The sequence below is a fragment of the Triticum aestivum genome, chromosome 5B (genome assembly GCF_018294505.1).
Source record: "Triticum aestivum cultivar Chinese Spring chromosome 5B, IWGSC CS RefSeq v2.1, whole genome shotgun sequence".
NCBI classification, from domain to species: Eukaryota; Viridiplantae; Streptophyta; class Magnoliopsida; order Poales; family Poaceae; genus Triticum; species Triticum aestivum.
The window spans coordinates 613,196,491-613,207,366 of NC_057807.1; the positions used below are offsets into that span (position 1 = coordinate 613,196,491).

A 10,876-nucleotide genomic window follows, 5' to 3' on the forward strand; every position below is an offset into this window, starting at 1 on the left:
TTTTCGCGCCTCTTGGAAAGAAGCACCGGTACTGAGAAAAAAAAGAACCCTAAACGATATGGAGGGAACTAGTGAAATTACGAAGCGCTTTGAGTACCACGAAACAACAAATTGCAAGGGAATTAGATAAAGGTAAATTCTAGTGAGTTACATTTGTAATAATTTAATCAGATGGTGTATTACTTTGATGTTGCTGAGCTACACCTTAATCTTGGCGGATTCCGTCCCATATATAATATATGATATTAGGAACGTATCTCACTCATACGGATAGTCTAAACTAGTTAGTTAGTTGCACTACGAAATTCACTCGGATGTCCACAAATGACTATTAATTGATGCTCATTGCCAAAATTCCATTCACTGCAACAAAGAAGGCGGCTGCTTAAAAATATTTGTTGCACACCCAGATGTTTCAAGCCCGAAGGTTGCATAACACCAACCATCTGTTGGTTACAAAATCGAAGAAAGAGACTGAATTAGTGCAAAAGTGAGTCAAGTTTATTGTAAAAAAAACTTCCAAACTTTTGTGAGTTTTTAGTATTACTATTTTTTCTATATGAGGTGTGTATACACCATGGAACTAAAGGGTATTTGCCATTGGGCATGCTCTACCAGATTTGATGATTTACAGGTTACATACTTATATTTATACCCAATAAACTAGAATTCAAAATACATTTGAATTCTTTGGACGGTAAAACACCGAGATTTCTGAGTTTTTACAAAAACCGATTCTTCTGGTGCTTCCCAAAAAAACACCTGATATCGAAAAGGGCGTGGAAGGTAGCTGCTGGAATTACAAAGCGCTTTGTGTAACACCAAATAGAAAATTACAAGAAAAATTAGATACAAGGTTAATCACAAGTGAGTTACATTTGTAACAATTCAATATGTCTTTATATTATTTTGATATTACCAAGCTAGACCTTAATATTGGCGGCTTCCATCCCATAGATATAATACAAGTAGGAAACGTACATCACTCTTGATACAGATAGTCTCAACAAGTTATTTCCACTACTTCACTGTGAATGTCATTCACTCGGATGTTCACGCATGTCTCCACCTCGACTATTAATAGAAGCTCCATGCCAAAAGTTCGCTCACTAAAATAAAGAAGAGACGGCTGTTTAAAAATATATGTTGCACGCCCAAATGCTACAAGCCCGAAGGTTGCAGAACATCAACCATCTCTGGGTTACAAAACCGAAGAAACGAGACTGAATTAGCATACCCAGTTGCATGAGCAGTTGTTGTTTGTTGGGGCTTGTGCCCTATATAAAGAGCATGGATCAACCAATGTATCCTCACAAACGCACAAGCACAAATTGCAGATTTGCAAGCAACGTGAGTACCTCACATACATGGCTAACTTGAAGAAGCTACTAGCTATGTTTGCTCTCTTGATGTTCCTGTCACACCTCCGTGTCCATGGCGTCTCCGTGTCCGTGGGTAGTAGCGCGAACGTTACTATAGAGAGCAGCCATAGTCGCGGCAGGTGCCATATCAGTGGCTTCCTGCATGGTAAATCCGGCGACTGCAACAGGGATCACGGCTCGGTCTGCTGTAAAGACGGTCACCGCTACCCGCAATTCAGGTGCTCGCCCCCGGTGTCGGCCGACACGCCAGCGATCCTAACTCTGAACAGCTTCGCACGAGGTGGAGACGGCGGCGGCAAATCGTTCTGCGACAACCGCTTCCACAAGGACACCGAGCTGGTGGTGGCGCTGTCCACGGGGTGGCTGCGCCTGGACGGCAAGCGCAGGTGCAACAAGATGATCCGCATAAACGGGAACGGGCGTGCTGTCCTGGCCAAGGTCGTCGACGAGTGCGACTCGGTGTACGGCTGCGACGCCGAGCACAACTTCGAGCCACCGTGCCCATACAACGACGTAGACGCGTCACCAGCCGTGTGGAAGGCGCTGGGGCTCAAGGAGGCGATTGGAGTGTTCAAGATCACATGGTCTGATGTGTGAGCTATGCCATGAAGACCTTGCATTAAGCAATGTACACACAGACATGCAGAAGCGTAGATATGTGCGTTGTTCTCTCGGTGGTGTTGTTGCTGCTAATTAAAATAAGCCACCACTCGCTTGTATTTGATATTTTCTCAACTTCATGTATTTGTCCTGTTTCGGTGCTATATTTACCATTCACATGTATAGAATATTTTCCTCTATTTATGTATTTACCTTGTTTTGGTGTTATATGTATTATTTACGTCTATTTAATATTTTTCCAGATTTATGTATTTGCCCAGTTTGGGTGCAATATGAAATGAAATTGGCAAATACATCAATTTGTAGTTTAACAACACCTTGCATATATGACTGAGCACACACACACACACAAACACACACACACACACACACACACACACACACACACACACACGAACAAACACACATGCATACACGCACACACTACCATATGTGATGTTATGCAGGTCATAGACATATATTTCACTATTTATAGACAAAAACTTTGAATTCTTCGGGTGGTAAAACTCGATGATTTCTGAGATGTTCCAAGAACCGGTTGTTTTCGCGCCTCTTGGAAAGAAGCACCGGTACTGAGAAAAAAAAGAACCCTAAACGATATGGAGGGAACTAGTGAAATTACGAAGCGCTTTGAGTACCACGAAACAACAAATTGCAAGGGAATTAGATAAAGGTAAATTCTAGTGAGTTACATTTGTTATAATTTAATCAGATGGTGTATTACTTTGATGTTGCTGAGCTACACCTTAATCTTGGCGGATTCCGTCCCATATATAATATATGATATTAGGAACGTATCTCACTCATACGGATAGTCTAAACTAGTTAGTTAGTTGCACTACGAAATTCACTCGGATGTCCACAAATGACTATTAATTGATGCTCATTGCCAAAATTCCATTCACTGGAACAAAGAAGGCGGCTGCTTAAAAATATTTGTTGCACACCCAGATGTTTCAAGCCCGAAGGTTGCATAACACCAACCATCTGTTGGTTACAAAATCGAAGAAAGAGACTGAATTAGTGCAAAAGTGAGTCAAGTTTATTGTAAAAAAAACTTCCAAACTTTTGTGAGTTTTTAGTATTACTATTTTTTCTATATGAGGTGTGTATACACCATGGAACTAAAGGGTATTTGCCATTGGGCATGCTCTACCAGATTTGATGATTTACAGGTTACATACTTATATTTATACCCAATAAACTAGAATTCAAAATACATTTGAATTCTTTGGACGGTAAAATACCGAGATTTCTGAGTTTTTACAAAAACCGATTCTTCTGGTGCTTCCCAAAAAAACACCTGATATCGAAAAGGGCGTGGAAGGTAGCTGCTGGAATTACAAAGCGCTTTGTGTAACACCAAATAGAAAATTACAAGAAAAATTAGATACAAGGTTAATCACAAGTGAGTTACATTTGTAACAATTCAATATGTCTTTATATTATTTTGATATTACCAAGCTAGACCTTAATATTGGCGGCTTCCATCCCATAGATATAATACAAGTAGGAAACGTAAATCACTCTTGATACAGATAGTCTCAACTAGTTATTTACACTACTTCACTGTGAATGTCATTCACTCGGATGTTCACGCATGTCTCCACCTCGACTATTAATAGAAGCTCCATGCCAAAAGTTCGCTCACTAAAATAAAGAAGAGACGGCTGTTTAAAAATATATGTTGCACGCCCAAATGCTACAAGCCCGAAGGTTGCAGAACATCAACCATCTCTGGGTTACAAAACCGAAGAAACGAGACTGAATTAGCATACCCAGTTGCATGAGCAGTTGTTGTTCGTTGGGGCTTGTGCCCTATATAAAGAACATGGATCAACCAATATATCCTCACAAACGCACAAGCACAAATTGCAGATTTGCAAGCAACGTGAGTACCTCACATACATGGCTAACTTGAAGAAGCTACTAGCTATGTTTGCTCTCTTGATGTTCCTGTCACACCTCCGTGTCCATGGCGTCTCCGTGTCCGTGGGTAGTAGCGCGAACGTTACTACAGAGAGCAGCCACAGTCGCGGCAGGTGCCATATCAGTGGCTTCCTGCATGGTAAATCTGGCGACTGCAACAGGGATCACGGCTCGGTCTGCTGTAAAGACGGTCACCGCTACCCGCAATTCAGGTGCTCGCCCCCGGTGTCGGCCGACACGCCAGCGATCCTAACTCTGAACAGCTTCGCACGAGGTGGAGACGGCGGCGGCAAATCGTTCTGCGACAACCGCTTCCACAAGGACACCGAGCTGGTGGTGGCGCTGTCCACGGGGTGGCTACGCCTGGACGGCAAGCGCAGGTGCAACAAGATGATCCGCATAAACGGGAACGGGCGTGCTGTGCTGGCCAAGGTCGTCGACGAGTGCGACTCGGTGTACGGCTGCGACGCCGAGCACAACTTCGAGCCACCGTGCCCATACAACGACGTAGACGCGTCACCAGCCGTGTGGAAGGCGCTGGGGCTCAAGGAGGCGATTGGAGTGTTCAAGATCACATGGTCTGATGTGTGAGCTATGCCATGAAGATCTTGCATTAAGCTATGTACACGCAGACATGCAGAAGCGTAGATGTGTGCGTTGTTCTCTCGGTGGTGGAGTTGCTACTAATTAAAATAAGCCACCACTCGCTTGTATTTGATATTTTCTCAACTTTATGTATTTGTCCTGTTTCGGTGCTATATTTACCATTCACATGTATAGAATATTTTCCTTTATTTATGTATTTACCTTGTTTTGGTGTTATATGTATTATTTACGTCTATTTAATATTTTTCCAGATTTATGTATTTGCCCAGTTTGGGTGCAATATGAAATGAAATTGGCAAATACATCAATTTGTAGTTCAACAACACCTTGCATATATGACTGAGCGCGCACACACACACACACACACACACACACACATACACACGAACAAACACACATGCATACACGCACACACTACCATATGTGATGTTATGCAGGTCATAGACATATATTTCACTATTTATAGACAAAAACTTTGAATTCTTCGGGTGGTAAAACTCGATGATTTCTGAGATGTTCCAAGAACCGGTTCTTTTCGCGCCTCTTGGAAAGAAGCACCGGTACTGAGAAAAAAAAGAACCCTAAACGATATGGAGGGAACTAGTGAAATTACGAAGCGCTTTGAGTACCACGAAACAACAAATTGCAAGGGAATTAGATAAAGGTAAATTCTAGTGAGTTACATTTGTAATAATTTAATCAGATGGTGTATTACTTTGATGTTGCTGAGCTACACCTTAATCTTGGCGGATTCCGTCCCATATATAATATATGATATTAGGAACGTATCTCACTCATACGGATAGTCTAAACTAGTTAGTTAGTTGCACTACGAAATTCACTCGGATGTCCACAAATGACTATTAATTGATGCTCATTGCCAAAATTCCATTCACTGCAACAAAGAAGGCGGCTGCTTAAAAATATTTGTTGCACACCCAGATGTTTCAAGCCCGAAGGTTGCATAACACCAACCATCTGTTGGTTACAAAATCGAAGAAAGAGACTGAATTAGTGCAAAAGTGAGTCAAGTTTATTGTAAAAAAAAACTTCCAAACTTTTGTGAGTTTTTAGTATTACTATTTTTTCTATATGAGGTGTGTATACACCATGGAACTAAAGGGTATTTGCCATTGGGCATGCTCTACCAGATTTGATGATTTACAGGTTACATACTTATATTTATACCCAATAAACTAGAATTCAAAATACATTTGAATTCTTTGGACGGTAAAATACCGAGATTTCTGAGTTTTTACAAAAACCGATTCTTCTGGTGCTTCCCAAAAAAACACCTGATATCGAAAAGGGCGTGGAAGGTAGCTGCTGGAATTACAAAGCGCTTTGTGTAACACCAAATAGAAAATTACAAGAAAAATTAGATACAAGGTTAATCACAAGTGAGTTACATTTGTAACAATTCAATATGTCTTTATATTATTTTGATATTACCAAGCTAGACCTTAATATTGGCGGCTTCCATCCCATAGATATAATACAAGTAGGAAACGTAAATCACTCTTGATACAGATAGTCTCAACTAGTTATTTACACTACTTCACTGTGAATGTCATTCACTCGGATGTTCACGCATGTCTCCACCTCGACTATTAATAGAAGCTCCATGCCAAAAGTTCGCTCACTAAAATAAAGAAGAGACGGCTGTTTAAAAATATATGTTGCACGCCCAAATGCTACAAGCCCGAAGGTTGCAGAACATCAACCATCTCTGGGTTACAAAACCGAAGAAACGAGACTGAATTAGCATACCCAGTTGCATGAGCAGTTGTTGTTCGTTGGGGCTTGTGCCCTATATAAAGAACATGGATCAACCAATATATCCTCACAAACGCACAAGCACAAATTGCAGATTTGCAAGCAACGTGAGTACCTCACATACATGGCTAACTTGAAGAAGCTACTAGCTATGTTTGCTCTCTTGATGTTCCTGTCACACCTCCGTGTCCATGGCGTCTCCGTGTCCGTGGGTAGTAGCGCGAACGTTACTACAGAGAGCAGCCACAGTCGCGGCAGGTGCCATATCAGTGGCTTCCTGCATGGTAAATCCGGCGACTGCAACAGGGATCACGGCTCGGTCTGCTCTAAAGACGGTCACCGCTACCCGCAATTCAGGTGCTCGCCCCCGGTGTCGGCCGACACGCCAGCGATCCTAACTCTGAACAGCTTCGCACGAGGTGGAGACGGCGGCGGCAAATCGTTCTGCGACAACCGCTTCCACAAGGACACCAAGCTGGTGGTGGCGCTGTCCACGGGGTGGCTACGCCTGGACGGCAAGCGCAGGTGCAACAAGATGATCCGCATAAACGGGAACGGGCGTGCTGTGCTGGCCAAGGTCGTCGACGAGTGCGACTCGGTGTACGGCTGCGACGCCGAGCACAACTTCGAGCCACCGTGCCCATACAACGACGTAGACGCGTCACCAGCCGTGTGGAAGGCGCTGGGGCTCAAGGAGGCGATTGGAGTGTTCAAGATCACATGGTCTGATGTGTGAGCTATGCCATGAAGATCTTGCATTAAGCTATGTACACGCAGACATGCAGAAACGTAGATGTGTGCGTTGTTCTCTCGGTGGTGGAGTTGCTGCTAATTAAAATAAGCCACCACTCGCTTGTATTTGATATTTTCTCAACTTTATGTATTTGTCCTGTTTCGGTGCTATATTTACCATTCACATGTATAGAATATTTTCCTCTATTTATGTATTTACCTTGTTTTGGTGTTATATGTATTATTTACGTCTATTTAATATTTTTCCAGATTTATGTATTTGCCCAGTTTGGGTGCAATATGAAATGAAATTGGCAAATACATCAATTTGTAGTTCAACAACACCTTGCATATATGACTGAGCACACACACACACACACACACACGAACAAACACACATGCATACACGCGCACACTACCATATGTGATGTTATGCAGGTCATAGACATATATTTCACTATTTATAGACAAAAACTTTGAATTCTTCGGGTGGTAAAACTCGATGATTTCTGAGATGTTCCAAGAACCGGTTCTTTTCGCGCCTCTTGGAAAGAAGCACCGGTACTGAGAAAAAAAAGAACCCTAAACGATATGGAGGGAACTAGTGAAATTACGAAGCGCTTTGAGTACCACGAAACAACAAATTGCAAGGGAATTAGATAAAGGTAAATTCTAGTGAGTTACATTTGTAATAATTTAATCAGATGGTGTATTACTTTGATGTTGCTGAGCTACACCTTAATCTTGGCGGATTCCGTCCCATATATAATATATGATATTAGGAACGTATCTCACTCATACGGATAGTCTAAACTAGTTAGTTAGTTGCACTACGAAATTCACTCGGATGTCCACAAATGACTATTAATTGATGCTCATTGCCAAAATTCCATTCACTGCAACAAAGAAGGCGGCTGCTTAAAAATATTTGTTGCACACCCAGATGTTTCAAGCCCGAAGGTTGCATAACACCAACCATCTGTTGGTTACAAAATCGAAGAAAGAGACTGAATTAGTGCAAAAGTGAGTCAAGTTTATTGTAAAAAAAAACTTCCAAACTTTTGTGAGTTTTTAGTATTACTATTTTTTCTATATGAGGTGTGTATACACCATGGAACTAAAGGGTATTTGCCATTGGGCATGCTCTACCAGATTTGATCATTTACAGGTTACATACTTATATTTATACCCAATAAACTAGAATTCAAAATACATTTAAATTCTTTGGACGGTAAAATACCGAGATTTCTGAGTTTTTACAAAAACCGATTCTTCTGGTGCTTCCCAAAAAAACACCTGATATCGAAAAGGGCTTGGAAGGTAGCTGCTGGAATTACAAAGCGCTTTGTGTAACACCAAATAGAAAATTACAAGAAAAATTAGATACAAGGTTAATCACAAGTGAGTTACATTTGTAACAATTCAATATGTCTTTATATTATTTTGATATTACCAAGCTAGACCTTAATATTGGCGGCTTCCATCCCATAGATATAATACAAGTAGGAAACGTACATCACTCTTGATACAGATAGTCTCAACTAGTTATTTACACTACTTCACTGTGAATGTCATTCACTCGGATTTTCACGCATGTCTCCACCTCGACTATTAATAGAAGCTCCATGCCAAAAGTTCGCTCACTAAAATAAAGAAGAGACGGCTGTTTAAAAATATATGTTGCACGCCCAAATGCTACAAGCCCGAAGGTTGCAGAACATCAACCATCTCTGGGTTACAAAACCGAAGAAACGAGACTGAATTAGCATACCCAGTTGCATGAGCAGTTGTTGTTCGTTGGGGCTTGTGCCCTATATAAAGAACATGGATCAACCAATATATCCTCACAAACGCACAAGCACAAATTGCAGATTTGCAAGCAACGTGAGTACCTCACATACATGGCTAACTTGAAGAAGCTACTAGCTATGTTTGCTCTCTTGATGTTCCTGTCACACCTCCGTGTCCATGGCGTCTCCGTGTCCGTGGGTAGTAGCGCGAACGTTACTACAGAGAGCAGCCACAGTCGCGGCAGGTGCCATAACAGTGGCTTCCTGCATGGTAAATCCGGCGACTGCAACAGGGATCACGGCTCGGTCTGCTGTAAAGACGGTCACCGCTACCCGCAATTCAGGTGCTCGCCCCCGGTGTCGGCCGACACGCCAGCGATCCTAACTCTGAACAGCTTCGCACGAGGTGGAGACGGCGGCGGCAAATCGTTCTGCGACAACCGCTTCCACAAGGACACCGAGCTGGTGGTGGCGCTGTCCACGGGGTGGCTGCGCCTGGACGGCAAGCGCAGGTGCAACAAGATGATCCGCATAAACGGGAACGGGCGTGCTGTCCTGGCCAAGGTCATCGACGAGTGCGACTCGGTGTACGGCTGCGACGCCGAGCACAACTTCGAGCCACCGTGCCCATACAACGACGTAGACGCGTCACCAGCCGTGTGGAAGGCGCTGGGGCTCAAGGAGGCGATTGGAGTGTTCAAGATCACATGGTCTGATGTGTGAGCTATGCCATGAAGATCTTGCATTAAGCTATGTACACGCAGACATGCAGAAGCGTAGATGTGTGCGTTGTTCTCTCGGTGGTGGAGTTGCTGCTAATTAAAATAAGCCACCACTCGCTTGTATATGATATTTTCTCAACTTTATGTATTTGTCCTGTTTCGGTGCTATATTTACCATTCACATGTATAGAATATTTTCCTTTATTTATGTATTTACCTTGTTTTGGTGTTATATGTATTATTTACGTCTATTTAATATTTTTCCAGATTTATGTATTTGCCCAGTTTGGGTGCAATATGAAATGAAATTGGCAAATACATCAATTTGTAGTTCAACAACACCTTGCATATATGACTGAGCGCACACACACACACACGCACACACACACACGAACAAACACACATGCATACACGCGCACACTACCATATGTAATGTTATGCAGGTCATAGACATATATTTCACTATTTATAGACAAAAACTTTGAATTCTTCGGGTGGTAAAACTCGATGATTTCTGAGATGTTCCAAGAACCGGTTCTTTTCGCGCCTCTTGGAAAGAAGCACCGGTACTGAGAAAAAAAAGAACCCTAAACGATATGGAGGGAACTAGTGAAATTACGAAGCGCTTTGAGTACCACGAAACAACAAATTGCAAGGGAATTAGATAAAGGTAAATTCTAGTGAGTTACATTTGTAATAATTAAATCAGATGGTGTATTACTTTGATGTTGCTGAGCTACACCTTAATCTTGGCGGATTCCGTCCCATATATAATATATGATATTAGGAACGTATCTCACTCATACGGATAGTCTAAACTAGTTAGTTAGTTGCACTACGAAATTCACTCGGATGTCCACAAATGACTATTAATTGATGCTCATTGCCAAAATTCCATTCACTGCAACAAAGAAGGCGGCTGCTTAAAAATATTTGTTGCACACCCAGATGTTTCAAGCCCGAAGGTTGCATAACACCAACCATCTGTTGGTTACAAAATCGAAGAAAGAGACTGAATTAGTGCAAAAGTGAGTCAAGTTTATTGTAAAAAAAAACTTCCAAACTTTTGTGAGTTTTTAGTATTACTATTTTTTCTATATGAGGTGTGTATACACCATGGAACTAAAGGGTATTTGCCATTGGGCATGCTCTACCAGATTTGATGATTTACAGGTTACATACTTATATTTATACCCAATAAACTAGAATTCAAAATACATTTGAATTCTTTGGACGGTAAAATACCGAGATTTCTGAGTTTTTACAAAAACCGATTCTTCTGGTGCTTCCCAAAAAAACACCTGATATCGAAAAGGGC

General features: G+C 41.9%; 2 protein-coding genes across 2 annotated transcripts; both read left to right on the forward strand.

The window, feature by feature from the left end:
* The first annotated feature begins 1,367 nt into the window (after positions 1-1,367).
* LOC123115096 (putative ripening-related protein 4) lies at positions 1,368-4,523 on the forward strand. The gene is made up of 3 exons (XM_044536361.1): positions 1,368-1,975; positions 3,832-3,894; positions 4,046-4,523. The coding sequence occupies exons 1-3, from the start codon at positions 1,368-1,370 to the stop codon at positions 4,521-4,523; spliced, it is 1,149 nt and encodes a 382-aa protein (XP_044392296.1).
* Positions 4,524-6,438: 1,915 nt separating this feature from the next.
* LOC123115097 (putative ripening-related protein 4) lies at positions 6,439-9,559 on the forward strand. Its single transcript, XM_044536362.1, has 3 exons — positions 6,439-7,046; positions 8,868-8,930; positions 9,082-9,559. The coding sequence occupies exons 1-3, from the start codon at positions 6,439-6,441 to the stop codon at positions 9,557-9,559; spliced, it is 1,149 nt and encodes a 382-aa protein (XP_044392297.1).
* Positions 9,560-10,876: the final 1,317 nt, after the last annotated feature.

Excerpts from the sequence above, each read along its gene's own strand:
- LOC123115096 (XM_044536361.1), top strand. The coding sequence starts at position 1,368 with ATGGCTAACTTGAAGAAGCTACTAGCTATGTTTGCTCTCTTGATGTTC. Across the intron at positions 1,976-3,831 it reads AAGATCACATGGTCTGATGT|AACATGGATCAACCAATATA; the intron begins GTGAGCTATGCC and ends CCCTATATAAAG. Across the intron at positions 3,895-4,045 it reads ATTGCAGATTTGCAAGCAAC|GTGCCATATCAGTGGCTTCC; the intron begins GTGAGTACCTCA and ends CAGTCGCGGCAG.
- LOC123115097 (XM_044536362.1), top strand. The coding sequence starts at position 6,439 with ATGGCTAACTTGAAGAAGCTACTAGCTATGTTTGCTCTCTTGATGTTC. Across the intron at positions 7,047-8,867 it reads AAGATCACATGGTCTGATGT|AACATGGATCAACCAATATA; the intron begins GTGAGCTATGCC and ends CCCTATATAAAG. Across the intron at positions 8,931-9,081 it reads ATTGCAGATTTGCAAGCAAC|GTGCCATAACAGTGGCTTCC; the intron begins GTGAGTACCTCA and ends CAGTCGCGGCAG.